General features: G+C 39.9%; 1 protein-coding gene across 5 annotated transcripts in view; it reads left to right on the top strand.

Annotated features, from left to right (window-relative positions):
• FHOD3 (formin homology 2 domain containing 3) overlaps window positions 1–26,016 on the top strand; it is a 623,525-nt gene that overhangs the window by 512,800 nt on the left and 84,709 nt on the right. For 4 of the 5 annotated variants that reach the window (XM_043508619.1, XM_043508621.1, XM_038393016.2 and 1 more), the window contains 4 exons: window positions 1,931–2,145; window positions 10,240–10,545; window positions 16,385–17,271; window positions 24,697–24,855. In XM_043508619.1, coding sequence (XP_043364554.1) covers window positions 1,931–2,145; window positions 10,240–10,545; window positions 16,385–17,271; window positions 24,697–24,855 — 1,567 coding nt within the window. The remainder of the gene's footprint in view (window positions 1–1,930; window positions 2,146–10,239; window positions 10,546–16,384; window positions 17,272–24,696; window positions 24,856–26,016) is intronic. The other variant, XM_043508620.1, reaches the window with a different exon arrangement.

Raw genomic sequence — 26,016 nt, 5'->3', positions numbered from 1 at the left:
TGAAATGAAAACAACTTTTGGTCTAGATTCATACTTGTTGCCTATTGGTATAAAGCTCCATCTAGATCTTTACTAATCCCCTGAGATACCCAGTATCCATGGTTGTTGTGTAATGCCATGAGATCTGCTGCTATATGGGTTCAGTTTTTACATTTTGACTAGATATAGTTGTGCATGTTGACAGACTGCTATTTTCCTGGTGAATTTAATTCTGCAGCACCAAACCACAGAAGCTGAAAAAGAGCAGAGGACAATAAAATATTGTAGTTCCCCATGTTACAGGGGGATCAGTCCAGATTCTTGCTGTAGTGCATTGGTACATTGCAGAAAACTTCATTGCAGCCAGCTGTTCTGTACCTGGTTTAGCTAAGCGATCTATTTGAATGTCTCCTTATGAGTCCGAAGTTCCATCTGCTCAGTTTGTGGGGAGAGGGAAGGCTGAATACCTGATTGACTGCAGTTAAAATAAGGGCTGGTTTCATTAACTGTGTAACAAAAGACCATGATGATGTTTGTGAAGGGCTTTCTCTTCTTTTGGAAAAGAATCATTCTTTAGAATTGGCTTCATGCTAGAACTGTAAACAGTTCTTATTTTATAACCATACAAGTATGTGGCTTGTTATAGTTTCATCCAGTTTGTAGGGGTTCCTTTTCCTACAAAAGCTCATTTCAAAGCATGCCTATACCTCCAGAGGAATAAAAGAAAATGAGTTTGTTCGTCATTATTGCAGTTTATAATAATGCAACTTGCATCAGAAAACACAAGTGCTCTTCAAAGACATCTTTATATGCTGTATAGTTATGCTTGTGAATGCATGTGTCTGATTACTATATGCACTAAGCATGTTTGTTACCACATCTGGCTGACTTCCTTACCCTTACTGAATTTAATATACACGTGTACATTAATTCTGCCTGTCAGGGAGGATTGGGGAAGGGGCTGTTCCTTGTTATGATGTGTTTACAGCAGTGGGTTATTGGAGGATGACCACATAGTCTTTCAGGGATATAGGCGGTAGTCTTGATTAACCTGTTTAACAGCTCACTTGTGGGTAAGACAGAGTCAGGAGCCTGTTACAGCTGTATTCATAAATTTATTCCTGAGCAAATAATGGTGGATAAAATTAGCAGACATCTGGAAGAGGCACATATTCTTAAGTTATTTTGGTCCAAATGTATAAAGCACAGTATGAAGAATATGATTGGTAGCTGGTCTTAATAAACAGTTAGTGAGTTCTGCCTGCCTAAAATGCAAAACAGATGTATCTTTGTTCTTTTAAACTGACTTTGATGAATAAACTATATGTGACGTCAGGTCCAAGCTATTGGATGTCTGAGTCCGGCAGAGAAATTTTTTAGAATAAAAAAAAGAAAAGTTTCCATTGTAGACTCTGGAGAGAACAAAGTGAATTCCAGTGCATTGCTCTTACAGCAAATAGAAGCAGGTTCAGAGCCTTAGATAGTCCTCAGTCCAAACATTTATTATTGTTATTATTTTCAGGGAGAGCTGCTTTTGTCTGCTGGACTGAACCACTTTCCTTCTCCCTGCAGCAAGTCTGGGACTTTGGCTATTTGCATCAGTTTAGGGGGCTGGGTTGGGGGGGGGGGGGGGTTGGGAAGAGGATGTAGAAGAGGGAGCAGGCAAATTCTTCCAAAAAGGAGGAAGGCAGGACTGTGTAGACAGGATACAATATCTGAGGATTGTTTAATGATACCATTTTTTGTTTTGTCATGAGCAACTTAATATTTTTTTGGCTAATATCTTTTGCTTTGGTGCACTTTTACTGGCAGACTGACCCAGCAGTCAGTGTAGCACTGTACCCCTTGTGTCAGGAAGTCAGTTCATTCTCTGCAGGTGCGTCGTCCCTAAACAAGCATCAACCACTGGCTTCTCTTTCTTTACGGAAACCCTTTGGAATTTAACTTTCAGATACAAATACTTGGAGAAGTTGGCAGCTGAGGAGTATGAGAAGGAGCTGAAAAGTCGGAGTATATGCCGAGGCAGAAGTGAGCTGTCCTTGAACTTGAGCTCTCCTTCTGCTCCATCCTCTCCCATTCCCAAGTGCATCAGCCCAGCATCCATAGAGTCACAGGAGGAGCTGAAGACCCCTTCAACACCCCATGGGACATCTCAGCCCCCTGAAGGTGAGTGCAAGGGAGGACGGGGAGAAAGGAGCTAATTTTCTCATTGCGTCTCTCTGTTTAGCACACATTTTTTGTGCATGAATACAGAAATATAAGCTCTAGGGTGCCACAACTCATTTCAGGGGTTGTAACTTGACAGATTGGTCTGTGCTTTCTGTCTGCATTTTTCTCTTGCTTTCTCAAATGCCTTCTGAGTTACTCATGCTAGGAATATGTTATAATTCATTGTTGTTATTATTGATGGTTATTATTATTGCCCATTGTTCTTAGAACAAAATAATTAGAAAATGCAACATGCAGAGGATCTTATTTTAGCATCATGTTCCTTGTCTATCAGTATTGAATACTAAAACAATAGTGCTCCTGCCAGCACAGTTTGCTTATGTGGATTCTCTGAAAGAACTGCAACTGCTGAATGCCAAGATTATAATAACCTTCCAGCATAGCACAGGCTGAATGTGACAAACCCAGAAGAAATATTAACTTTAAGGGGGATCTTTGATGGTTATTTTTACCACACACAAAAAAATAAAAATTTTAGCAAAACTAACAAAGGGGGGCAAATGCAATTAGGAAGAAGGAAAGTATAATTAGCATTTTATGTGGTTGGTTTGTTGTCATATAATTTATTGATGTCCAAAGTGATACTATGCATGCACATCATTCCACCACTTGCATCATGTGTCCCTCTCTCCAAAAAATCCCAAAATCACAGAGATGTATATTCCATGTGATGCTGCATTAACACTGGGAGCCTCTGTGCATGTTGAGGATGAATTATTACCATCATTTTCTTTTATTTGGTTTGATTTCCTGCTACATGCTATTGGTGATTAATGCTTCTATGATTTGTGCTACTTGGTTTTATTGGGTATCATGGCTTTGAAGCATGCTGTAAAGCAATACAACTATGAAAGAAGATACTGAGGTTGCACTTTGACTTTTGGTGTATTTACTCTCATTGCATTAAATCTCAAGTCAAGTTTATTTAGTTTGAGTTTACGTGATTTCATAATCACACTAGTTTCTTTGGGTAGTAGAGCCCCCACAAGTCTCTGTGGAATCGTGGCTCAGAATCTGGATATTTTCCAGTAACATTTGTCTGTCAAAATATTTAAAATCCCAGTTCTTCAGATCCATTGTTGCTTTTAGAGCAAATGAGCTCGATTTTTCCACCATTAGAATTTCACAACTGGGTAAGGAAGTATCTCTTTTATGATGATTATTTTAACATATTTCCCCTGGAAGCATTTTTTTAAATGACAGTATAAAATGGAGCATGTATTTAGAACAGGTGCAGAGAGCAACTGCAGGCAGCTGGACAATGGAGAGGCTATCAGCACACAGCCAACAGGTGCACAGGGCATCTCAAATGAAGCACCTAACAAAAACAGGTGTACATGGGACAGCCGAAAGATAGTACCTGGGAACTGGGCAAGTGGGCAGAGCAACAGCCGGCACAAAACAGGTGGGCAGGGCAGCAGCAGACAAAATTCAGCAGAAGGCATCTCCGGGCATTCTTCAGGTAGCTAGGACAGCATCAGAATATGGGCCCTGAAATATATTTATTTCAGTGGGAGTTTTACCTGAGTAAGGATTGCTGTCTCTTGTCTTCAGTAAGCAGCAGGAAGGCAGCATTGGGGATTTGGCAAGTGAGGCAGGGCAGCAAACACCCCAGGCTGCTGTGAATTGGACAACACTAGACTGGGTGTCATTTTGTGTGCAAGTTTTCGTGCCATGTTCACTGAGCACCTCACACACACTAATGAATGTAGCCTCACAACAACCCTCTACAGTCAGGAAATATTATTTGCCCCATTTTATGAATGGGGAAACTGAAAACATTGACTTGCACATGTCATATAGGGAGGCTGAGGCAGATCTAAGAACTCAGCTCTCCCTGAATTCCAGTCTAATGCTATAATCCTAAGATACTTCTTCTTCCCAAGCAAAGAGAAAATTGCAGAAGGAAAATGTGTGATACATTCTATGCACTGTAAGGGTATGTCTTCACTACCTGCCGGATCGGCGGGCGGCGATCGATCCAGTGTGGATCGATTTACCGTGTCTAGTCTTCATGTGATAAATCGATCCCCGAGCACTCTCCCATCAACTCCTGTACTCCAGCACTGCGAGAGGCGCAGGCGGCATTGACGGGGGAGCATCAGCAGTCGGCTCACCACGGTGAAGACACCACGGTAAGTCGATCTAAGTACGTTGACTTCAGCTACATTATTCACGTAGCTCAAGTTGCGTAACTCGATCCCCCTCCCCAGTGTAGAACAGGGCTAAGACACAATCCTTCAAAGAAATGTGTTAATTATTAGCTGGATTCTTTTATTTGGTGTGAGTGACTAAGGGGAGATGTGCAGTCTTGCTGAGTTCCCAAGTTTGGGTGTACCACGCCTATGCAGCTAAAAAGAAAGATGCTCAACAGCCCCAGTGGATTCCAGGTGTGCCCACACATTTGAGTCAAGAGGGCTTGATTAGAAGTGAAATTCTGCAAACAGATCATCTGTGTCCATGGAGATGCATGTACTCATCCCTCAACAGGTAGGAGCTGAGAAGGCTGACTCAAGGTGGGATTATCCATTTTAGACTCTAGACAGTTGTTAAGGAGCAAGACTGGGAATGCTTTTGTTGTCTTATTGGGCTTGTAGGATTGGCTCACAGCCTCATATGAGGAAATGTCACAGCTGTAAGAGACACCAAGTGCTCTGGCAATCACAGGGGTCTTTGGTGGTTGGATCCGAAATGGGTTGTGCATGGGAGAAGTGGAGGGAATACAGGGTGTGGTGGGCAAGGCTCTAGTGGGGAAGGTATGAAACAGGGTGAGGCAGCTTCTTCTCCAGACCCACCCTGTTACCAGATGTTTGAACCCTTGCAAGGAGATCCTAATTTTCTCATGCTGATTTAGACGCTGATCTTGTAGACGCTGCATGTATACTGAACTTCAGACTCATGAGTAGGCCCATTGAAAGGAATGGGAATAGTCAAATGCTTAAAATTAACTAGACATGTGCGGAAGTGTTTGCCAGATTGGACCCTTGCTGAATATGATGAAGATGGCAGTGGCCTACTTGATCAGAGAAATCTAGGGTCTGGGATGAGCTGTCCTAAGAGTGGAATTTCAGGAACTGCCAAACCTGGATTTAAGTTTGAGCTTGTTGTTTATTTTGTGTTAACATGTCAATAAAGCCATGAGACAATTAGTGGCTCATTTGTCACCTGTCCATTCATACGTCTGCCTGCTGGCTACTCTCCTAAGCTCACAATGCATCCCCTGAATCGATTAGATAAGAAGGCAGTGTATGTGGGAATAACAGATTCTAGATAGGTCAACTAGTCTATTTCCCTTCTAGTGCTGAAAACAGAAGCAGTTGGAGGGCAGGATGGGAGCCATCAGTCCAGAGAGAAATCAGATGATGTCTGCAGCTTCTTGCCAGCCACGATTGTGAGTTGGTGGAGTCACAGGGGGTAGGGTTGGGAGTCATGAAAGTAAGATGGAGGGATGAAGAGAGGGATTTAGAGTAGGTTGAGAAGAGAGGAGAAGCCATTGGAGAATGAGGTCTGGGTGTTATAGTGAGACTGGTGTTGCTAAGGTTAGACATACATTTAGGATGAGTGGCAGAAGAAATGACTGTGCACATTAACAATCTTATACAGTAGGGTTCATCTGAATTATGTTAAGCTCCTGGATACAGCTAACAATTTTTAGGTTTTAAGAAATTCAGCTTCCTTACTTCTACTTCGGAAATACACAGTGCCGATTACTCTTTCAACAGCAGCAGCTGCAACAATGGAAGTCTGAACACCTGCAATCCAGCCCTCACAGCTTCTTTCTTGGAACTTGACAGTAGTGAGATTTTATAACTTCTTAGGAACCCTGAAACTCCAGCATTCATTCCTCTGGGAATATCTCACTTTTCTTTTTTCCTGTAGTAGACTTGTATTGTTTCATTTTCAGCAGAAACATAACCAGACACATGATACAAAACATCATGCATCCAAAATCTTTCAGACTCCCTCCTGTTGATATATCCACCCTAAATGTCCATTCATTTAAAGAAAGTACCTTATTCACCCAATTTATTTTAACTGTAAAAATTAAATAAAATTGAATTTTGATAGAAGGGGGAAAGTGATTTAAATGCTGCCAAAGGGAAGTTATAACCATTCCATAACCACTAGTAAACTCAACTCAGTCTTAACAAGACTGCATACACACACAAAATGAATCTGAGATAAAAACATGATAAGCACTCCACTCACAGAGATTTATTGAGATCTATTAATACAGTGCAGCCAAGAGGATCTCAGCACCATCATTGCCAGGAGGTGTTGGAGATGGATCAGTCATGTCTTTCAGATGGAAACTGATTCCATCACCTGGGGGCACAGCTGGGGAACCATTGGAAGACTTGCTAGAAACAGACAGGAGTGGAGGAGCTTCGTCACTGCCCTAAACATCAGAGGCGTAATAGGAACATGATGATGATGATGATGATGATCACAGTGATTTTGCCCTTCCAGTACTTCAGGAAAACCTATTTTGCTTCCATTAGCCCAAATTTAAATCAAAGTCTTTCCTCTTTTAACCAAATCCCTCATGTCAGAAGCATAATTTTAAATGCAATGCAACTGATGTGGCAATGGGTGCTTCCTTGCGTTGGCCCACCACAATGCTTCAACACATATCTGGAGGTTTAATTATAGGGATCAGAGGATGGTTACTCCTTTGGGGCTTGTCTTCACTATGGGCTAAATCGGCGTGGCTGCAATCGATGCAGTGGGCATCCATTTAGCAGATCTGGTGAAGACACAATAAGTGGATGGGAGAGCGCTTTCCTGTTGACTTAATTAATCCACTTTAAACAAGAGGCAGAAGCTATGTTGACGATAGAGTGTCTCCCGTTGACATAGCATGGTGTAGACACCACATTAAGTCAATGTAAGTTATGTCAACTTAAGTTATGTAACTTTACTAAAGTAATTTAGATCGACTTACATCGCTAATGTAGATAAGGTGCTTATGAAAACTTAGGTTTTCCTTAGTCTTGGTCTCTATGCTGTGTCTTCCAGCAATGTTGCCAATTGTCATGGTGGTTTTTCTGGTGTGAAAACTGGTCCAGTAGATGCTGGACTGAAACCAACAATTCATTTCACATAGGTAACCAAATAGACATCTGCTGGGAATGGAGTTTATCACATCAGCATATGTTCTCTCCAATATCAACATGACCATTACATTTATCATATAGTGCAAATGCAAGAGACAGATGTATCGTGAGCTCAATATTTTTATTCTCTCTGTAGTGCGTATTGAATATTTAGTATTTTTGAGTTTCATTGGCAGAGGTTTTGGTGGATTTATGTTATTACTTACGTTGTTTTGGTATATCTTGGATCATTTGACAGTATCTCAAAAGCTAGAGAGACACCATCAAAGTGGTTGAATAACAGCACTTCAATCTTTTGTTCTGGAAGTATTGTTCTGTGTACTATAGCGCCAGAAAGGGCAGAATACTAGGCACTCCCTGAACTAGAAAAGAGATAAATAACATACTCCAAGATACTATATTGCTATTTACACTTAGTTATATATTGGCTTGTGTTAATATACCACTTCCATCTATTATATAGGGACTATTCCAAATGCATAGAAAATGTAAAACCTCTTCTAACTATTTTCTGTTTATTTTTTTCTGCTCCTAAACATTTATCAGATATTCCCAGTTCTTTCCCCTATTAAACTAAAATCTCTGATGCAATCTCCTGACCATGGTATCATAAATAATGTCAGATCTGGCCAAGTGTTCAACTGTTCCCTTCTTTTTACAGGAGCTATTCTTTTCAGTCATCAGAGAACAACTTCTCTTTTTGGAGAGAAAGGTCAAAAGTTCTATTCCATGTGCCAATTGTATAAAGGTTAGCTGATGACAGTCATGTCTTTGTATGTAGTGATTACAATGTGACAAATTCATAAGTCTCAAATATCTCAGAATCAAGTTAGTTCAGTGCTCAGCTGTGTGACACAGCCTGACTTCTTAAGAACACTTAAGGTTGTATCTTAGCAGTATTGTACTTCTCGCTTGTCTTGAAAAGAGATAGTGATTTCCCTATGCTCTGGGAGCTATGGCTCAGATACGCTCTCTGTGGTTCAAATTGTCTGCCCAATTAACAGCACTAGATCTGCTCTGTATATAATGCTGATTTTCTCTTGGGTAATGCATGGGTGTGAGACACCTTAGATATGATGCAGAGGATTAGATAGGGTGACATCCTGGCCCCATTGACTTCAGGGGATCAGGACTTCACCCATAGCATTAACATTTACAAGTCAAAAATTATGCTTTGTAGGCTGTGTGAAATAGGATGTTACAATACCAAAACCACATTACTGAACACTGTCTGGTTTAGTGATGTGATTTGGAAAGGTATCCTTCATAGAAAGATAAAGATATGCTTAATAAAATGTACAAGCATGCATTCTTAGAAAAACATGGCTAGATTTTTGTCTCAGGATGTAAAGTGCCTTTGCTCTGAGAATGAGAGAAATTTAAAGAATCCTCATTATAGCTCTTATTTTGGGCTTATGCCTTCTAAAGCTAAATCCATTTATCTTCTCTCTAGAGCAGTGGTGGGCAACCTGCGGCCCGTCAGTCAGGGTAATCCGCTGGCAGGCCACGAGACAGTTTGTTTACATTGACCGTCCACAGGCACAGCCGCCCACAGCTCCCAGTGGCCACAGTTCGCCGTTCCCAGCCAATGGGAGTTGTGGGCGGCCGTGCCTGCGGACAGTCAATGTAAACAAACTGTCTCGCAGCCTGCCAGCGGATTACCCTGACTGACCACATGCGGCCCGCAGGCCGCAGGTTGCCCACCACTGCTCTAAAAGACTGAAATTTTTAGGTCCCACTTCTTTGTTACACTCTTTCACCCAAAGGCTCAACTGAATTCTAATCCTTTAGTTCTCAGAATATGTCATGTCATATGTAGCTGAATCCAGAAACCACAACAGGGCCTGAAGTGTATATTGCAATATTGTAAATGAAAAGTAAGCAACAAGAGGAAAATCTGATATGATTAAGGTATTGTAGTTCAACCATCTTGCGCAAGATTTAATACAGAGGTGATGCAAAAACTGTGCGGACCTAATATGCATGTACATTTTCATCACTTTTGCATGGCCATTTCAATTTGCCAAGAGTTGTGGGCTGCTTGATGTGAATATGTGTGGATGCTTTCCAGTGTCTTCACAGCATAACAAAAAAATCTTGCATGTAAAAATCGCCTGGTTTAGCTGAAAACTATAAGGTGAATGACTGGATTGCACTGTGTCAGTGATAAAGCAAGAAGGAGGAAACCAAGTGCACCATCAACAATGTATGCCATCTGCCAACCAATTACAAGCTAAATTTATGCCATATGCCATCCAATTGGAAGCTAAATTTATGCCATATGCCAAGCAGTTGGAAGCTCAGTTCAGTTTTGATGTGGCTATTCTGAAGTAAATATGCATAAAAAACATATGCTTTCTGTCAACGAAATTTGTATGACACTGTCATTTCCAGACTGTGCCATTTACTGTGCTCATAAAACTAATGATTGTATCTTTTTGTTGAAGCCATCCACATCAGGTGAAAAAGAAGTCACTATAAAAATTCCTTCAGAAACCCAAGGGGATTCAACTACAAGGCACTCTCCACTTACTTTTTTGTTTAACTCATTCCTTATAGCTCAGTCTGTGTGTTGAACTTTCATTGCTAGACATGGATTGGATGCCCATTTTCTGATGGTTCAACTCTTTCTGTGACCACAATAACCAAACTTCCAATGAAGTATAAGTAAAAAATTATGGATTAGGTTCAGATTGTAAGCAAACATAAATCAAGCAAGACTTGCCAAGTTGCACCCATGTTTGGTTCTGTCTTCACACAATGATCAGCAGTCTCTCGCTCATAAAGCTAGACTCTCCATGGACAAAAAAAATCACTTGTAAATTTACATCTTGCTCATTTGGATGGGTGAGTCTAGACGACCAAGAGAAATTGTTGTTAAGTGAATCTCTTTCTTCATTGTTCTCTCCACCAGTGAGTGCCAGTGAACCTGAACCAGAGCCTGAGCCAGAGACAGAACCAGAACAGGAAACTGAGGCAGAGGCCGAGCAGGGAACGGAGACACCACAGGAAGTAGAGGCTTCGGAGGTGGGACCAGAAAGTGAGGTGGAGCAAGGTCCTGAGCGAGAGCCAGAAGAAAGTGCAATACTCAGTGAAAAAGAGAGGCAGAATGAGGAAGTGAACGAAAAAGACAACTGTTCTGCATCCAGCATATCCTCAGCAAGCAGCACTTTAGAGAGGGAAGAAAGAGAGGACAAGTTAACCAGTGACAATGAAACTGGTAAAGTGAAGCTTTTTCAATAAATGCAGGCTTTCCCATAAAGAACATGTCAAATCAGGTGCTTTGGTGTAAAGCTAATCAACTAACAAACCTTTTCAGCCTGTCCTTCATTAGTGTGTCTTCCTTTATGGTTCAAATCCATAGCTGCTCCCTTTGTGTGGAACTCCATTGACTTCAGTGGGGTTTATGTGTGCAGAGCAGCAGAAGAATCAGGCCTCATAAGATTTCCCTCTGATCAAGACCTATTTCTTCTTTCAACAATTAATTTAGTAACTGGTTAGAGACTGGTCCTGCCACTAACATTCATCCAAAGCTCAGTGAATTCTATTGGATGTTCCAATGGTATGAATGCCCTAAGATAGTTTGTCATGAGATCACCAATGCCTGTCTCCATGCTATTCACTATCATGACTGATAGCCCTAATGTTAATACTATAGGAAATTAGGTGAGGTGCTTCTCCAGGTGTGCTACATTTCTTTCTTTTCTTCCATCATTCCTGTCTTGGTCAGGTATCAGAATTTCAGGGAGACACTTTGAAGTTGCTGACTGTAGAGCTAGAAATGCCTGGGTGGAGAAGACATAAGGAGAATTTTCACAGTAGCCAACAGTAATGGCTGGATGAACCACCAGCCACACTTAAAGGATGTCACCACCTGTACACCTATCCTATGCCTCAGCTTGCTAGGGGAGGAGTTGTGCCACCTAGAATTCCCTCTTGGGAGGTCCAATTCCATGTGGCCAGCAGCCCATGCCAGTGACTAAATGGCAGATTGTGACCGCTAGTAACTTGATTCTTATACAATTGTTTACTCTTGAATTAATAGCTGTAATATAATCAACATGGCCTCTAAATCTTATTGAGGCACTGCAGTGGGGCCCACTGTTCTAAATGAAACATTTTAGATCTTAAAGTAAATTATCGTAATACATGAAGTATCTAATGATTCTTTCCTGAGGAAACAGGAATTGTTTGAAATCATAGAGATCATGTCTTGGTGGCCTTTGGACATTCACTTTTTTTCCATAGATTCCGGGGCCAGAAGGGACCACTGTGATCATCTAGTCTGACCTTGTGTGTAACACAGGCCATAGAGCTTCCTCCAAATAGTTCTTTTTGAACTAGTGAATTTTTTTTAAAAAAATGCATTATTGATTTTAAAATTGCCTGTGGAGGCAAACCCCATCTCTTTTTTACAGGAGTATGTAAAACGTAACAGGTTCACTACTGTTCACTATTTAAGGGTTATCAACTTTTCTTCAGTGCTCAGAACTCTCCTTGATGTCACTGGTCAAGGCTGGTATATGGCTCTATGAATACCACTATACCCTTGAAGAAGATGGATAGATAAATATCTGTGTAAAAATATAAACCGAAAGATGAGTTGAGGATTTAGTCCCAACAAACTTATCTCTTTGAGACAGCAGTTCCACCTGAGAAGGGCACAGTCAGTTTCAAGGACAGTTTTATCATAAATTCGGATCCCTTGCCTTCAGGTCAGCAGAGGCTGTGTTACAGTGCAGATAATGAAAGTAGCATCTAGAAATGGAGGCATTGTTTACACCTGCAGTGCTATTGCTTAGTGGGTTGTGAGGGGACCAGCATAGGAAATAAACCATAAAAGCTCATGCTCACTCTTTATCTTCCACTCACCCCCTTTCTCCACCAATGGAAGGTGGCTAGAGCCTCTATTTTAGAGTAGATGATGAAAGGCTTTGAACACATAGGGGATGGAGACTATCCTCTGCTTCCTCCTCTTCACACAGGCAAGATGTTGCTAACTGTCAGTATTACAGATTACTCAGCTGGTGTTCAGCAAAAACTGTACTGGTTATGAAACAGACTATGGCTCTCATCACACTGTGGCATAGTCCAAATGTTAAACGAGGAGCGAATGGGTTACAAACATTTTTCACACTCAGCACATTTTAGTCCTGGCTGTTTCCAACATGATGAACTTTAACTTCTTGTCACACTGAATCCATTTCTCATATGCTTCTGCATTACTATTTTGGTATTATACTATAGCTTAATGAAATGTCAGCTTTTAAAAGTTCATAAGCTTTAGCAGTATAGTAAAGATTCGTTGGTTGGGAGACTGAATGTGTTGTGAATTACTAGAGTTTACAATTTAGTTGGTAAGGGAGCAAATGCAGAACTAGAAATCATGCAGAGTACTCAGTCTACATGGATTATTTTTGCATTCCTAGGGTTTTGTGCTTTCTCAGACAGTTCTCAGATTCCAGGAAAGGAGCTGTCATTCATGGATTACATTGCTGTGCCTGCCCAGACACAGCAGGGGCAAGGAAATGAAGTGTTTGTTTTTTGGCTCCTCCTTCCTTATCATCAAACACACTGCTCTATGCTTCTTCCAATCCTTCTCATCCTAGGTAGCACTGCAACGCAGTAGCCAGATGAAGTAGTGTTCAGGGGATGCATGCGGGGGGGGGGGGGGGAAACAGAGGGGAGAATCTACAGGAGTAGCAACAGGAGGAGGCTTTACAGAGACAATCTTGTTTGGCTAGTGAAGAATGAGATAGATCTTGGGAGACTAAAATGGGGATGCAAACTCTGTTGGAGAATTTTGAGTGAGCAGTATTGGGAAGGAATCAAATCTAGGGAGATACAGAAGGTGAGAATCTAGAGGGGGGCCAAATCTTGTGGCATGTATACAGTGAAGTCTGGGAAATCTTGGACAGTTCTGAAGTCTTTAGGCAGTTGAATCTGGTTGAGAATTGGTCTTTGTGAAATCTATAGTGAAGGGGAAGAGAAGAGTCTGGAGGAGATCAGAAAAATCTAGTAGCAAATCTTGGAGAGAGAAGAGGTGAGGGAGCAATCCTGTAGTTGGGATGTTGAGGGAAAGGGATGAATGAAGGGTGTCACAGCTCAGGGCAACTGCACCTGTATTCCTCCCTCTGTGGTCCCTCGAGGGTACCCACTCTAGACTCCCAGCTGCATCTCTCTCCCGCCTAAACAGGCTGCTCAGTTCCCGGTCTACACTGTGATAATCCCCACTAAGCCAGACTGCCTAAATAGGCCAGCATCTGCACTTTGCTTTTTCTCCACGGGCTTATGAACAGCATAATTGCCAGCAGTTATAAGTTACAGCACAGCCCTTTATGAGCAAGCACATTTATTCTTAAGGTAAAAGCATTACAGAGAAAACATATAAAAACAATAAAAGTTCCTATATGCATGCTAACAGCTTACCAGAGTTTACCCATCAGTCTTATGTGGCCTCAGTAGGCCAAAGTCCTTCCAACCCTCCCCAGGAATGATTGGGGCTCAAATTGGACAGAAGTCCAGTCTCTTTGCTGGGTCAGGAAGAAAGTCTTCAGTCATTTTAAAATCAGGCTTTTTATCCACAAAATCCTTTCTTTGTCTGGTGGCATCTGGAGAATCCAGTTTGAACTACTATATGTGAGCCTCTCCATCTGGTGGTAGCTCTCTGGAGAAGTTACAACCTGAGTGAATATGCCTAATTTCCTCCCACTGTTCTTAGTTCCTGGAAGAGTTGTGGTCACCCTCCCACAGGGAATTACATACAGTCCCTGGCCCACAATGATATATAAACTTAATACACTAAGATCTCCCAAAGATATGGCAGGAAATTGCCATATCTGTCACAAATGGGAAAATGAGACAAGGAAGAGATTGAGTGTTCAGGAAAGTAAAAAGTGAAGAAAGACTGGCTGCCTGCATCCTGGGCAAAAATCATTTGCTATAAGCTGAATCTTTCTTAATGTTGGGTTCAGCTTCAAATGTGATTAAGAGCTAGTATGGATGGGGCCATAAACTATTCAACATTAGAAACCCAGGTTGGAAGTCTGCTCCATGATGCACAGTGAATTTTTAAACCCATTTTAATTTAATTTAATTTTAACAAATGATTCAGCTAGACCGGTTTGGGTCTCTTGCCCATAGTGTTGATGTGGCCACTTCCCAAGGAAGAGATTTACCAGAGCAGATGGAAGAGGCTTAAGGTTATAGAAATAAAATAAGTCAACTGATAAAGACATTAAATTTAAAGTGCTAACATAAAAATCCTGACAAAGAAAAAGACAGTAGAGGAAAAGGAGAAACAAAAATAAATAAGAAACTCACGAGAAAATGCAACCACAGAACTAATACACACACACACACACACACACACACCAGGAAAGAGAGGAGAAGGAAGACAGTAATCAAAAATAAACTAAAATTTAATTTTAAAAGTTAGATTAGAAAAAATATATTGATTAAATGTGTAAGGAAGAGAAAGAAAGAATCAAAAGCAGAATCATGGTAAGTATTGAAGAACTATTTTCATAATCCATTTTTAATTGCAAAATATACTGAAGGTGGAATAAGGCTGGTCTCATTTAATACCCTTTGAAAAAAGATCTCACATATTTTGGACATAATTTCTACATAGTGTCCCACACTGGTTGGTGAAGATGTTAAGAGGTATTCAAAGACAGGAAAAAAATGCATCCTACAATCTACTTTGATCATTTATTTTGATGGTTTTATTGTTGTTTGGTTTTAATTATTTATGATGTCTCATACACTAGTTAATTTTGCAACTTCTATACACCAGTATACAATATGTATGATTTTATCTTGCTGAGAGGTGGGCAGAGGCCACTATATTTCAATTTGATTGTGGTTTAAATGCAGGTCAGTAATTATGGTCAGCCGATAACATTTTAAAAAACACCCAAATGACTTGGGAGCCTAAGTGCATTAGTCATTTTTGAAAATATGACTTAGGCTCCTAAGTTAGTTAGGTGCTTTTGAAAATTTTACTCTGTGTGCACAATTCACTCTGCAGAGACCCCAGAGGTCACCCTGGTGAATATGGCCAAAGCACCAAGGAGTTGTGCTAAGCGCAGCCAGAGTTTCAAGCTGCCCTCCCCTGGCCAGGGGAGGTTGCGGTGTAGGAGGATGGGGTGGGTGGGTATCCAAACTCTATTGGCCTCAGACTGGAAAAACAACAGTCTTTCCTAAAGTAACACCTGTTTCCAGCCATGTCAAGAAAACCACAGGAGCAGCCCTTCTGACAATATTTTAATCCTCCCACTTCTGATCCTAGCTCGGAGCAGAAAGTGCAGAGACACTGGAAATGGGGACAAGTGCCATCCAGTCTTGTGTGGCCCTAGGACTGATGGACTGTCAAAGAATCTGACCATTTAGGTATCCAGTAAAATAACGTGGGCCAGATCTCCTCAGTGAGCAATTACCAATATGTAACCAATTATTTTTTCTATATAAAATTTAAAGAGCAGCTCAAAGAAGCAGTTTGGTCTGTGTCCTTAGAGTCACCGAGTACTTCCTGAGATGTTCCGAGCACCTTCAGCTCCCACTGCCTGAGTGGCTGCTATGCACTTCTCAGAGAAACATTGACCAACTTTCAGAATCCGGCTGTAGATCTGTGCTATTGCTTACATATCGTTTCCAAATATTCCCTGAAATTTTGGACTTGTCTGCCTGAATATTTAGTTCACAGCAACATGTGGTTTCAATCTACCCTGCACTAATCTGCTGTGCATTGTCAGTCTGTGTAGACTCTGCTGCTTCACACTAGAAGTTCCCTAGTGAACTGCTGCTGTTTGAAGGTGGTGTAGATCAAAGCACACTACTAAACAGTTAGTGCACATTGGCAGTGTCCCTATGGACAGTCAGCGTGAGATAGATTCACAACCCAGCTTGCTGCATATTCAGTCTTCTTATAGACAGGCTCTTTATCCAGTTTCATACTATAATGGTACATATATCACCAAAGACATTTCCAATGCCATTTTTAGGATTCCTGACACCCTGTGCTTTTCCATTCATTGTTTGTGCATGTGTGATTATAGGTACGTGGTCAAAGACTATTCAAGATGCTGGTGTGAATGAGCAGTGCAGTAACATTCTCAACAACAAACGGTTTATGCTGGATATGTTGTATGCCCATAACAAGAAGCCCAAGGATGAAGAGGAGAAAGAGCTGGAGGAGAAGGAGGAAGAAAAGAAGGAGATGGAGGAAAGTGATGAGTCAATCACCAGCCTAGCCAGTAGGATCTCTATCCTGCAGGCCAGCAAGCAGGCCAAAGATGAAAGTGTCAAAAAGATGGAGATTGGAAATCTGGACAACCAAGGCAGTGTGAAAGCCTTTGCAGAAAAATTCAACAATGTTGAGCTGGCCAAGGGGACAGTATTGCCTGAGGGTGAGCTGGATGAAAAGGTTCCTGAGAAAACACCAGCAGAGCCCAAGAAGGAATCTGATTACATTTGGGATCAGCTCATGGCTAATCCTAGAGAACTTAAAATCAAAGACATGGATTTTACAGACTTGGGGGATGAGGATGATGTAGATGTGTTGGACGTTGATATGGGTCCTGGGGACTCCCTAATTCCCCCTCCCCCACCTCCACCTTCCTTTTTGGGTTTGCCTCCTCCACCACCTCCCCCTCTGTTTGGATGTCCACCTCCACCCTCTGGTAATTTATTGGCTCCTCCTCCACTGTTCAGCACTCCTCAGGGTTTAGGGTCACCCCAGGTTTCTAGGGGTCAGCCAGCATTCATGAAGAAGAAGAAAACCATCCGTCTGTTTTGGAACGAGGTACGGCCATTTGAGTGGCAGTGTAAAAATAACAAACGCTGTAAAGAATTCCTGTGGTCGAAACTGGAACCCATTAAGGTGGACACTTCCAAACTGGAGCACCTCTTTGAATCTAAATCCAAGGAACTGCCGGTCACAAAGGTATTTCTAATGTTTCGTTTAGTTTTTTTTAATTTTGAGTTTGTTTTTAGATTAATGTAGATGATATTTTGTGCTTACAGAGTTTAAAAAACAAAGGAAATTAACAAAGATGTTTTATATATTTTCTGTATTTGTGCACATAAGTTAAGTATTCTACAAAGACAGACACTCCATGAGCTGACAATAAGAGCTGAGCCCCAAACAATATACATGCCTAGCCATATGCCATAGTGCTCTTGTGAATCATATTTCTATTCCACTTTTTTGTATTTCACTTCAGCTGGAGAGTATTAGCATTGTAAATTTCATAGCCAGAATTTTCAAACATAGGTTTGTCTGCCTGGGGGTATCCAGGAATATTAATCCAAATTAATTAAAGGTATGAATTTGAAGTGGATTGGTTAAACCATATTGAGTCCCTGTGTGGGTGCTGTTGTTCAGAATTAAGGTGGCCTTAATTCAGTTTAGCTTAATTCACTTACAAAGTGAATTAAACTATCCTAAATCAAGGCCATTGTAAAATGTTGTCCCCATGGATACCAAAGTGCATCATGTATTAAGGAAAGGCAATTCAGATCTGTGTATCTGGCAACATTTCCCTTGCTAGTGAAATTTAAAGCTTTGTCATTAGGCATGTATGGAGATGAGGCAAAACAGGGCTTGTTATAATTGGACACCACATGAAATCATTGTAATATATTCTCATAACATATATCCTGTAATATATCGTCATACTATTTTCATAATCATTCTAGGAATTATTCCTGAAAGGGTCATAACGTTAAAGTATGGTTCTGCTTTGAAATGTGTAAATAGTCTTGTGGTTCATATTAATTGTCTCTCGATGATTTCCATTTCAAGTGTATTAAGATTACTTGTCAAAAGAACTTTTTGTCATATTGCCAAGCCCTGCAAATATAACCTGGATTCTCTTCTTTTCATGCATACATTTTTTTTCCACTTTGCACAGAAATATTTTTCACCCTTAACTTAGAGAACTTTACTATCCAAATTTCATTATGAAAATATGAAATTTTCATGAGAGAAAATCTTGATTTGCTAAAACTTCTGTGTTTCATAGGAACATTATCATAAAATGAAACCTTTAAGGCTGGTAACAGAACCATTTAATGCTGAACTCTTATGACGTCTCTTGTAGTTGAATTTAATGGAGATCTAAAGTTAGCCTTTAAACATTATTAGCTAGAACCCTTGCTGTTCATGTCTCCATTGTTTTTGATTTGTTAATGTAAATACAGTAATTGGTATCAGACAAACAATGTTCTTTTCCAGTTATAGTACTAATAAAAGATACACCGTAAGGCCACATATAACAAAATCACTCATCGCCAATATATCTGTTTACATATGCCTAAGTTCTCACATTAGTACAAGTTTTATAACAATTCTGAAAAACCACGTAGTACCATGATCATTTTACTTTTCCATTATTGGTACAAATTAAGTATCCATGTGTTCAAAAACAAACAATCCAGAAGACTAGATGGCTCAAGGTATTGGAAATTAGATTTCTAGTCCTTCATTTCTAGGTCACTGGTTCAAATCCAGTTGAAATTGTTATAAATGGCAGTTTGACAGTCTATATTGGTGTTCTTGGTCAAGCAGACACATCACAGTTGACTGACTCAGCTGGTAGGCCAAGGATTCAATGGATCTGAAATCTTGCACTGTTTTCTCACTCCTGGAGACTGTTCCTCCGGGCCAGTGTTGAGAGACGTTGTATCAGTGCAGGGAAGCTTGCCCTACCTTGCTGTTGCTTTTGGGTATAAGCAGAAGACTTCTGTTTCCAAGGCTATCACCTTGCACCTTCAATAAAGACTGAGTTCCCCACTAAAAAAAAGAAAAAAATTGTAATCAAAAGTCCTCTTGACTGATTTGTACAGGTGACTTTAAACCCTGAGCTATATCTGAGAGTTAATCATTTCAGCCAAAATAATCAGAATTACTGATGTGTCATACTGGTTATGTATTGGTAATGTGGACAGTGTAGCTGCAGTTTATAAAATGTTTACACAGCAAACAGTAGGCCTACAAATACATCAATTACATAGATTGCACAGCTGTTATAATTTTAAATTGAATTATCTCTAACACAAGAATAGCTCAATGATTTTCAGTGCATATAGAACTGAAATGTATTTCATACAGATTTTAAAAATAAATCCAATCAATGATTAATTCAGGGCATGTTGAGCTTAATTTCACTCCCTCTGCTTTCTCCACTGTTAGTAAAATTGTGGCATATTACTCCTCCTACTCTCCTTCATTGTAAATATAAATCTATCATAGAAGGCTCTTCCTGAGTGTGGACTGGAGCAGAAGGAATGAGAATGTTGTCTAGAAGCCACAAAACAAATCATTCCTTGAACTGAATGTAGAGTTACAACATATTTCCACTTCCACAGAGTTTGTTGTATACTTTATAATGTCAATATTTTGATGAACTGGTCTGCCTTACTTTTACCCTTTTACATTTACCATAAATTATGATAAAAGTTTAGATTATTTTAATTGATTGATTAATTTTTCCAAATCATTAACCAGGTATTTTCCCAAGCTCTCCTCACTCATCTCTGCCCTACACACACTTTCTTCCCTGTCCTCCATGTGCTGCTAGGTGCTTTGGCGCAGCATCTACTCTTTGGCTGGCAAGATGAATCAGCAGGTTTCTTAGAAACCAGTGTAGCCTTGAGTTTTGAAGAGTGATTTAGATGACGACTTTTCTCTTCGAGGTTAGTCTCGGAGACTTAGTCTCCAAGAGAAAAGTGGTCATTTAAATCACTCTTCAGAATTCAAGGCTGCACTGATGTCAAAGAAACCTGCTGACTCATCTTCCCAGCCAAGGAGCAGATGCTGTGCCAAAGCACCTAGCAGTACATGGAGGGCAGGAACTTCTCTGAGAGATTACAAGTTTAACTTCCATTATGTCCCTTCAGTAGTACAAGATTGGAATTTCATTATTATTGCACAGAAGATTGTACGGATTTTTTAAGAGTTACTGTTTTAATGGACAAACTTTGGATAAGCCTGGTAAAGTGTTGACGTATAGCCACATTTTTGAAACCTTCTTGTCTCTTTCTCTATTACCCAACATCTTTCCTCCCACTCAGCTAGACCCTTTTCCTTTCCCATTTTCATCCAGACTATTGTAAGTCTTCGATATGAATCCCAGTCATGTTTTGTGTTAGTGCCCTTACTTTCTACTCTTCCTCTGAGTATAATGAGTCTCTTGGGCACTGCCTGATCTCTTGGGCTGCACCTTGTGACTTCTGCTATCTGTGAGCCTATTCCAGCTCTCACTGAAGTTGGTGGCAAGAGTTATTTGAATTTCAATGGGCATTGGCTCAGGCCTTATCTAAACACCCTACCTGATGGTGGTCTTGGCTCTTAAACCCCAGTCTTCTGTGTATCCAATCCAAGATCTGTCCTATTTCCAATCTTCTCCTTCTGACAAATCTAAGTTGAGAGGAGTGAGAGCCTCTCTTCTTTGTTCATGCTAGCTGTTGTCTTCAAATCGCAAATACCCTGCGTCTTCTGTGAGTCACAAGTATTACAGATTATTGACTCCAGGAAGCCTGGATCATAAAATGAAGAACAAGAAATAGCCCAGCAAAGATTTTCAGACTTCTGAGACAGCCAACGGGTTAGGGGGAATATCATCAACCTGTTGAGGGCAGGTAGAGCAGATCTTAGATCAAGTAGAAGTAATTAAAGAGACAAAACTGAATCTGTAAAAACATAATAATAATACATGCATGCATGCATGCATGCACACATCCTCCCCCCTCAGGTTTGCTTTGGCGATTGTACTCAAATTAGCCCAGCTCTTACTTTTTCCAGACCAGTTTGTCAATTTCCAGTGAGAACGCATCCCATTGTGTTAAGTCCTAGTGTCCAATCTGGTCTACTGCACAATTGTATAAGAGGTGCTACAAGTTCAGTTGGTTCTCCTAAAAACAGCATACAGAGTAATGAATAAAAGGTCAACCAGTCAGATTTCAACACAGTAGATGTAGTCAGTTGCTCATTAGATGAATTATTCAGAAAACTGAGAGAGAGACTAAAATTAAGATCAGAAGAGAGAATGAGGTATGGATTTTTTTGGCTCCATCTTACCAGATATGCTCTTTGATACAGCTGCAACCAATTTTACTCCTGTTCCTAATCCTTAACTATGATTTCGACAAAACACAGCTATAAACAGCCATTCCTGATGCTGGCTCACAATAAGTTTTTCATTAAACACAATAGACTAAAACAAAATAAAATAAAATATACCTCAGATAGCTGAATGTAACATTTGGAGACATTTGTGATTTCTGGCAGAAAACTGGTAACATAACAGAGAAAACTACTGCATGGTTATACGAATCACAGCATCCTCCACAGCAGACAGTTTATTTGCGGGACTAGAGGGCTGTGACAGCTTGTTAGCAGGCATAAAGAGCGAGATCAGATTTCCTCACTGAGCAAGTCTGAAGATTTCTTCCCTTCTGACACTGCCATACCAAGCAGGTATATTGGCAAGGTGGTTTAAAGTATTTATTTTTCTGTGCAAAGAGATGAAAACAAATGCACCTTTGCTGTGTTAAATTATGTTATCATGCAACCCTGTTCCTGTCTGCAGTGCATAGTTTAGAAATTATATTTTTGCTGGCTCGTTTCCTATTGGATAGGGCTGAATTTACCGTTTCTGGGGCCTGAGAAATCAGTAGGCAGTAAAGACAAAGGAATATATTCTCATCTGTGTGCTCAAGGATATCCCTTGCATGTGCATAACTTCAGTGAATGCTGAGGAAAATTACACGTGTGGGCTGGGATTTCCAAAGGAGTGTAAGGGAGTTAGAGCTCCAAATCCCATTCAGTTCCTTTTGAAATCCCAATGATCCTTGTTAATCAAACTAGAAATAGATGGGGTGCTCTAATTGCTTTCTCACAATCGGAAGACAATGCAACATCCTCCATATAACTGACGCAGAGTCAGGTGTCTCAAATTGTCTTGCCAATTTAAATGCTGCTCATGCAGGGGTTACTTTTTGGGAAGAATCTGTTTTTGTCTTCATGTTAGATAATATATAAATGCTTGCAAGGCTACTGGAAAAATCATATTAAATTTCACTTCTTTGGTAATACCCATAATAAATAATTATATACAGTGAAATACAAGTTAGAAAGTAGCTGTTTACAAAAGGGTTAGTATGACTGAGACCCAATGATAGTAGGAGAAAAGTGATCTTAGGTGAAACACAGCCTTATTTTTATGTGGTGTTGGCTACTTACCATGTTCCTGGAAAATTGATTAATGACCCTGCAGCTGGAAATGACTGCTTTAGGGGAAAGTGTATATCACAATATGCTTAAATTAGATCCTCCATAAAGAGATTATCCTGTCACATTAGTGAGGGAAGAGATCAAGAGTGGTTTCAGATTGTGTTTGGCACATGTTATGAAGAAAACGAATCTGGCAAAATAGAGCTAGAAAACTGATAGCAAAGTTCACTTTTGGTCATCTAAAAATGTATGTTGGGCCTTGTCTACATACACAGAAGTTGTATCTCTTTAACTATACTATACCATTATGCCATCCTGACTGTGGACCCAGGTATACTGGTGTAAAAGTGCTTATACCATTATAGCTATTCCCTTACAAGAAGGCAAATAAGCTATAGTGTTAAAAGGCATCTTTATACTGACATAACTGCATTCACACTAAAAGAATCATACTGTTAACAGAAATAGTTATACCAGTATAAGAAAATGTATGTAAACCAGGCTTTAGAACAATTATGGCCCAGTTGTGGCTTTGGCACAAGCTCCAAGTAATGCCAGAGCTTAGCTGCATTAACCTGAGAGCAAGCCAGGAAACAGGTTGAGACTCAAATAGTAATCATCTGGTTCCTAGTTCCCTCTTTGATCCAAAAGGGAAGTAATCTGCCCCAGTTTTATATCATGCACAGATTACTTCCTGTTCCTCACAGGCACAGCTGTGTGAGCTGACATGTTGGTGGGTGGAGCTAAAGCTTAAAGTTGAGTACATGCTTAAGTGTATTTGCTGAATAGGGGCTTCAGACTTTAACTCAGACCTATAAATTTGATCCTGATATGGCTCTGAACAGCATCTTCCCACCCCATATTGTATGCTAGCAAAGAAGGAAAAAAAGAAAGAAATATGCTTACAAAGTCCAGTGTGTAATAGAGTCCTACATCATATGCCATATTCAATTACGTCCTTGGCTTTCCAAAAAAGGCACCTTTCAATGCAGTGCGATGAGAAAATAAAAGATAGGTTTCCTAAATGAAAACCATATTGAAAATTTTATAATTCCCCTATACATGTTTTGAAAATCGGTTTACTTAGTTGGCTAGGCATTTTTGTCACTGTTGGGTGCGGAGAATGTGTTTTATATTTTTGTAAAAAAAAATAAATACTTGACTGAGGTCTGTAAAAATATATTGTTATTAATGTTTTTCACTTTCATTGTTATCTGTATTGTCATTATTATCTAACACACTTCACCGGATGATTTCAAAGCCCTTGGTACATATTAAGGACTCGCTTATATGTGGCCCTACATGGAAGTGCAAAGGAGATAAGAGAGCAAAAGTAGGTCCGCACCTGCCCAGGGATCAGCCACAGTACTCTGACCACAATCAGTGGGATGGTGTTATTGCTTCAGCAGCCACAGGACAGAAAGCAGTACAGGCAGGACACATCCTGCACCTCCAAAAAGGAGGTGTTGGAGCTCCTTCTGAGAGCAATCACGGAACCATATTCTATCTTTGTTTTCCAACGTCATAGAGCCATTCTGAATCAAGCCACACACATTCTATGAGATAGGTAAGTATTACTGTCTCCCTTTTACAAATAGGTCAACTGAGGTAAAGGTTAAGTTACATATCTAACGTCACATAGCCAGTCAGGAACAGAACCCAGGAGCCCTGCTTTCCAGTTCCCTGCTCTAACCACTAGTACACACTTCTGCTGATCATTCCTGCAAAGTCTAGCAGTTTCTGGTGACATTTAATTTCTATCAGCTGGTGACAGCTATCACTTTATACTGGCAACATAAAACTTTCTTTAAAATTTTGAATCCCATCTCAAATTTCTGTACTGCCAAACCTTGTAGCTAAAAGTACATAATATAGTTATCTTGTGTAGTTATAAGACTAATTTCTGCCTTCTAGTTTAAACTCTGACAATCCCCATTGACTTCAGTGGGGATGCACGGGTGTAAATGACAGTAGAATTTACCCTGTGTTTTGCTTATAGATGCACTAGTTTTTATTGTCTGTGTTGCTACTATTATAAAAGTTCAAGTCATTGAAGACCGATGTAAATTTTTGCTTTGTATTATCAGAGAATTGTATCAGCGTTAATTTTCTTCTCTTTACCTGTTTACCAAGAAAACTGCTGCAGATGGAAAGAGACAAGAGATCATTGTGTTGGACTCAAAACGAAGCAATGCTATTAATATTGGATTGACAGTGTTACCCCCGCCAAGAACCATCAAGACTGCTATTTTGAACTTTGATGAATATGCCTTAAACAAGGAGGGAATAGAGGTAAGAAGGGATAGTCCAATACGGTCAGCATTAAACTGTGAGCATATCATTTTGCCCAAGTATTATATGTACTGTAGTTCATCTCTGTGTAAGGAAAAAATCTCTGTGCCTTACTTTCATCATTGGGGGTTGACATTAGTTATATGTATCTGCGGGTTCAGCATTCAATCCTGCATCTTTATTACTCAAAGACTGATTTTTTAAAAAACTTAAGTCCCTAAAGTTTGGCTTCTAAAGACATGTTTAGGATTTTCAGATGTGCAGAGTACTCCGAACTCCAGTTGTTGTCCCATGGAAACAGCAGGTGCTCTGCCTCTTTGAACATCAGGCTGTTTATTAAGTGTCAAAGTATGGATTTCTGTGCTTAACTTTTAAGAAAATTTGAATCTAAATTCCTGTTGAGATTTTCAGAATGGTAGCGCTCACATATCTTTCTTTGTGTATTTCACATTTTTAAGTCATTAAAAATCCTAAATCCAGTTCATCATATATATATATTAAATGTTGAACACTTGCAAATCCAGGTGTCTACAAGGGGTAAATTCACAGTTCCTAGAACTGTTGGAAACTGTACAAGGTTTAATAAACTGCCTGGTTTGCTTTTGCAGTTGTTCTAGATTGTATATCAAATGGAAAACAAATGCAATGGCTGGTTGTCCTCAGAATAGCATCTCTGTGTTACTGTTGTTTGAAGTAAGCCAGTTGGTAAAAAGATTACAGATGATGTAATTTTTACCATTACATGTTTGACTTTTCCAGTCTCCTTACCGAAATCCAAGATGAGCTCTGTTTGTTATTCTTTTATCAAACCATTGTTACTTTATGAAGTCTAAAAAGAAACTGCTGCTACTGTTTTTTAACATTGCTTTTTTAAATTTATTTTAAATGTTTTTATTAAACCTATATCAGTTACAGAGTAATCTGCATGCTTGAAGACCTGGTCTAAAATCTCGATCAATACCTGACTGAATATGACATTTGCAGATCATCTTCCAATATTTCAGTTGTATGTTTTTCTTTTGCCCTCACCCTCCTCCCCATATTTAGTATAGAAGGAAAAGTAAAAAAAAAGATAATATGGAAACAGAGCTGCAGACAGTTAAATGCAAAAAAGAATAAAACCTATTATGTTTTAACTTAATGTGAGGGCCTGATCATCCT

The sequence above is a fragment of the Dermochelys coriacea genome, chromosome 2, assembly GCF_009764565.3.
Source record: "Dermochelys coriacea isolate rDerCor1 chromosome 2, rDerCor1.pri.v4, whole genome shotgun sequence".
Taxonomy (NCBI): domain Eukaryota; kingdom Metazoa; phylum Chordata; order Testudines; family Dermochelyidae; genus Dermochelys; species Dermochelys coriacea.
The sequence above is the reverse complement of the archived record's forward strand: the minus strand, read 5'-3'. Positions and strand labels throughout refer to the sequence as shown.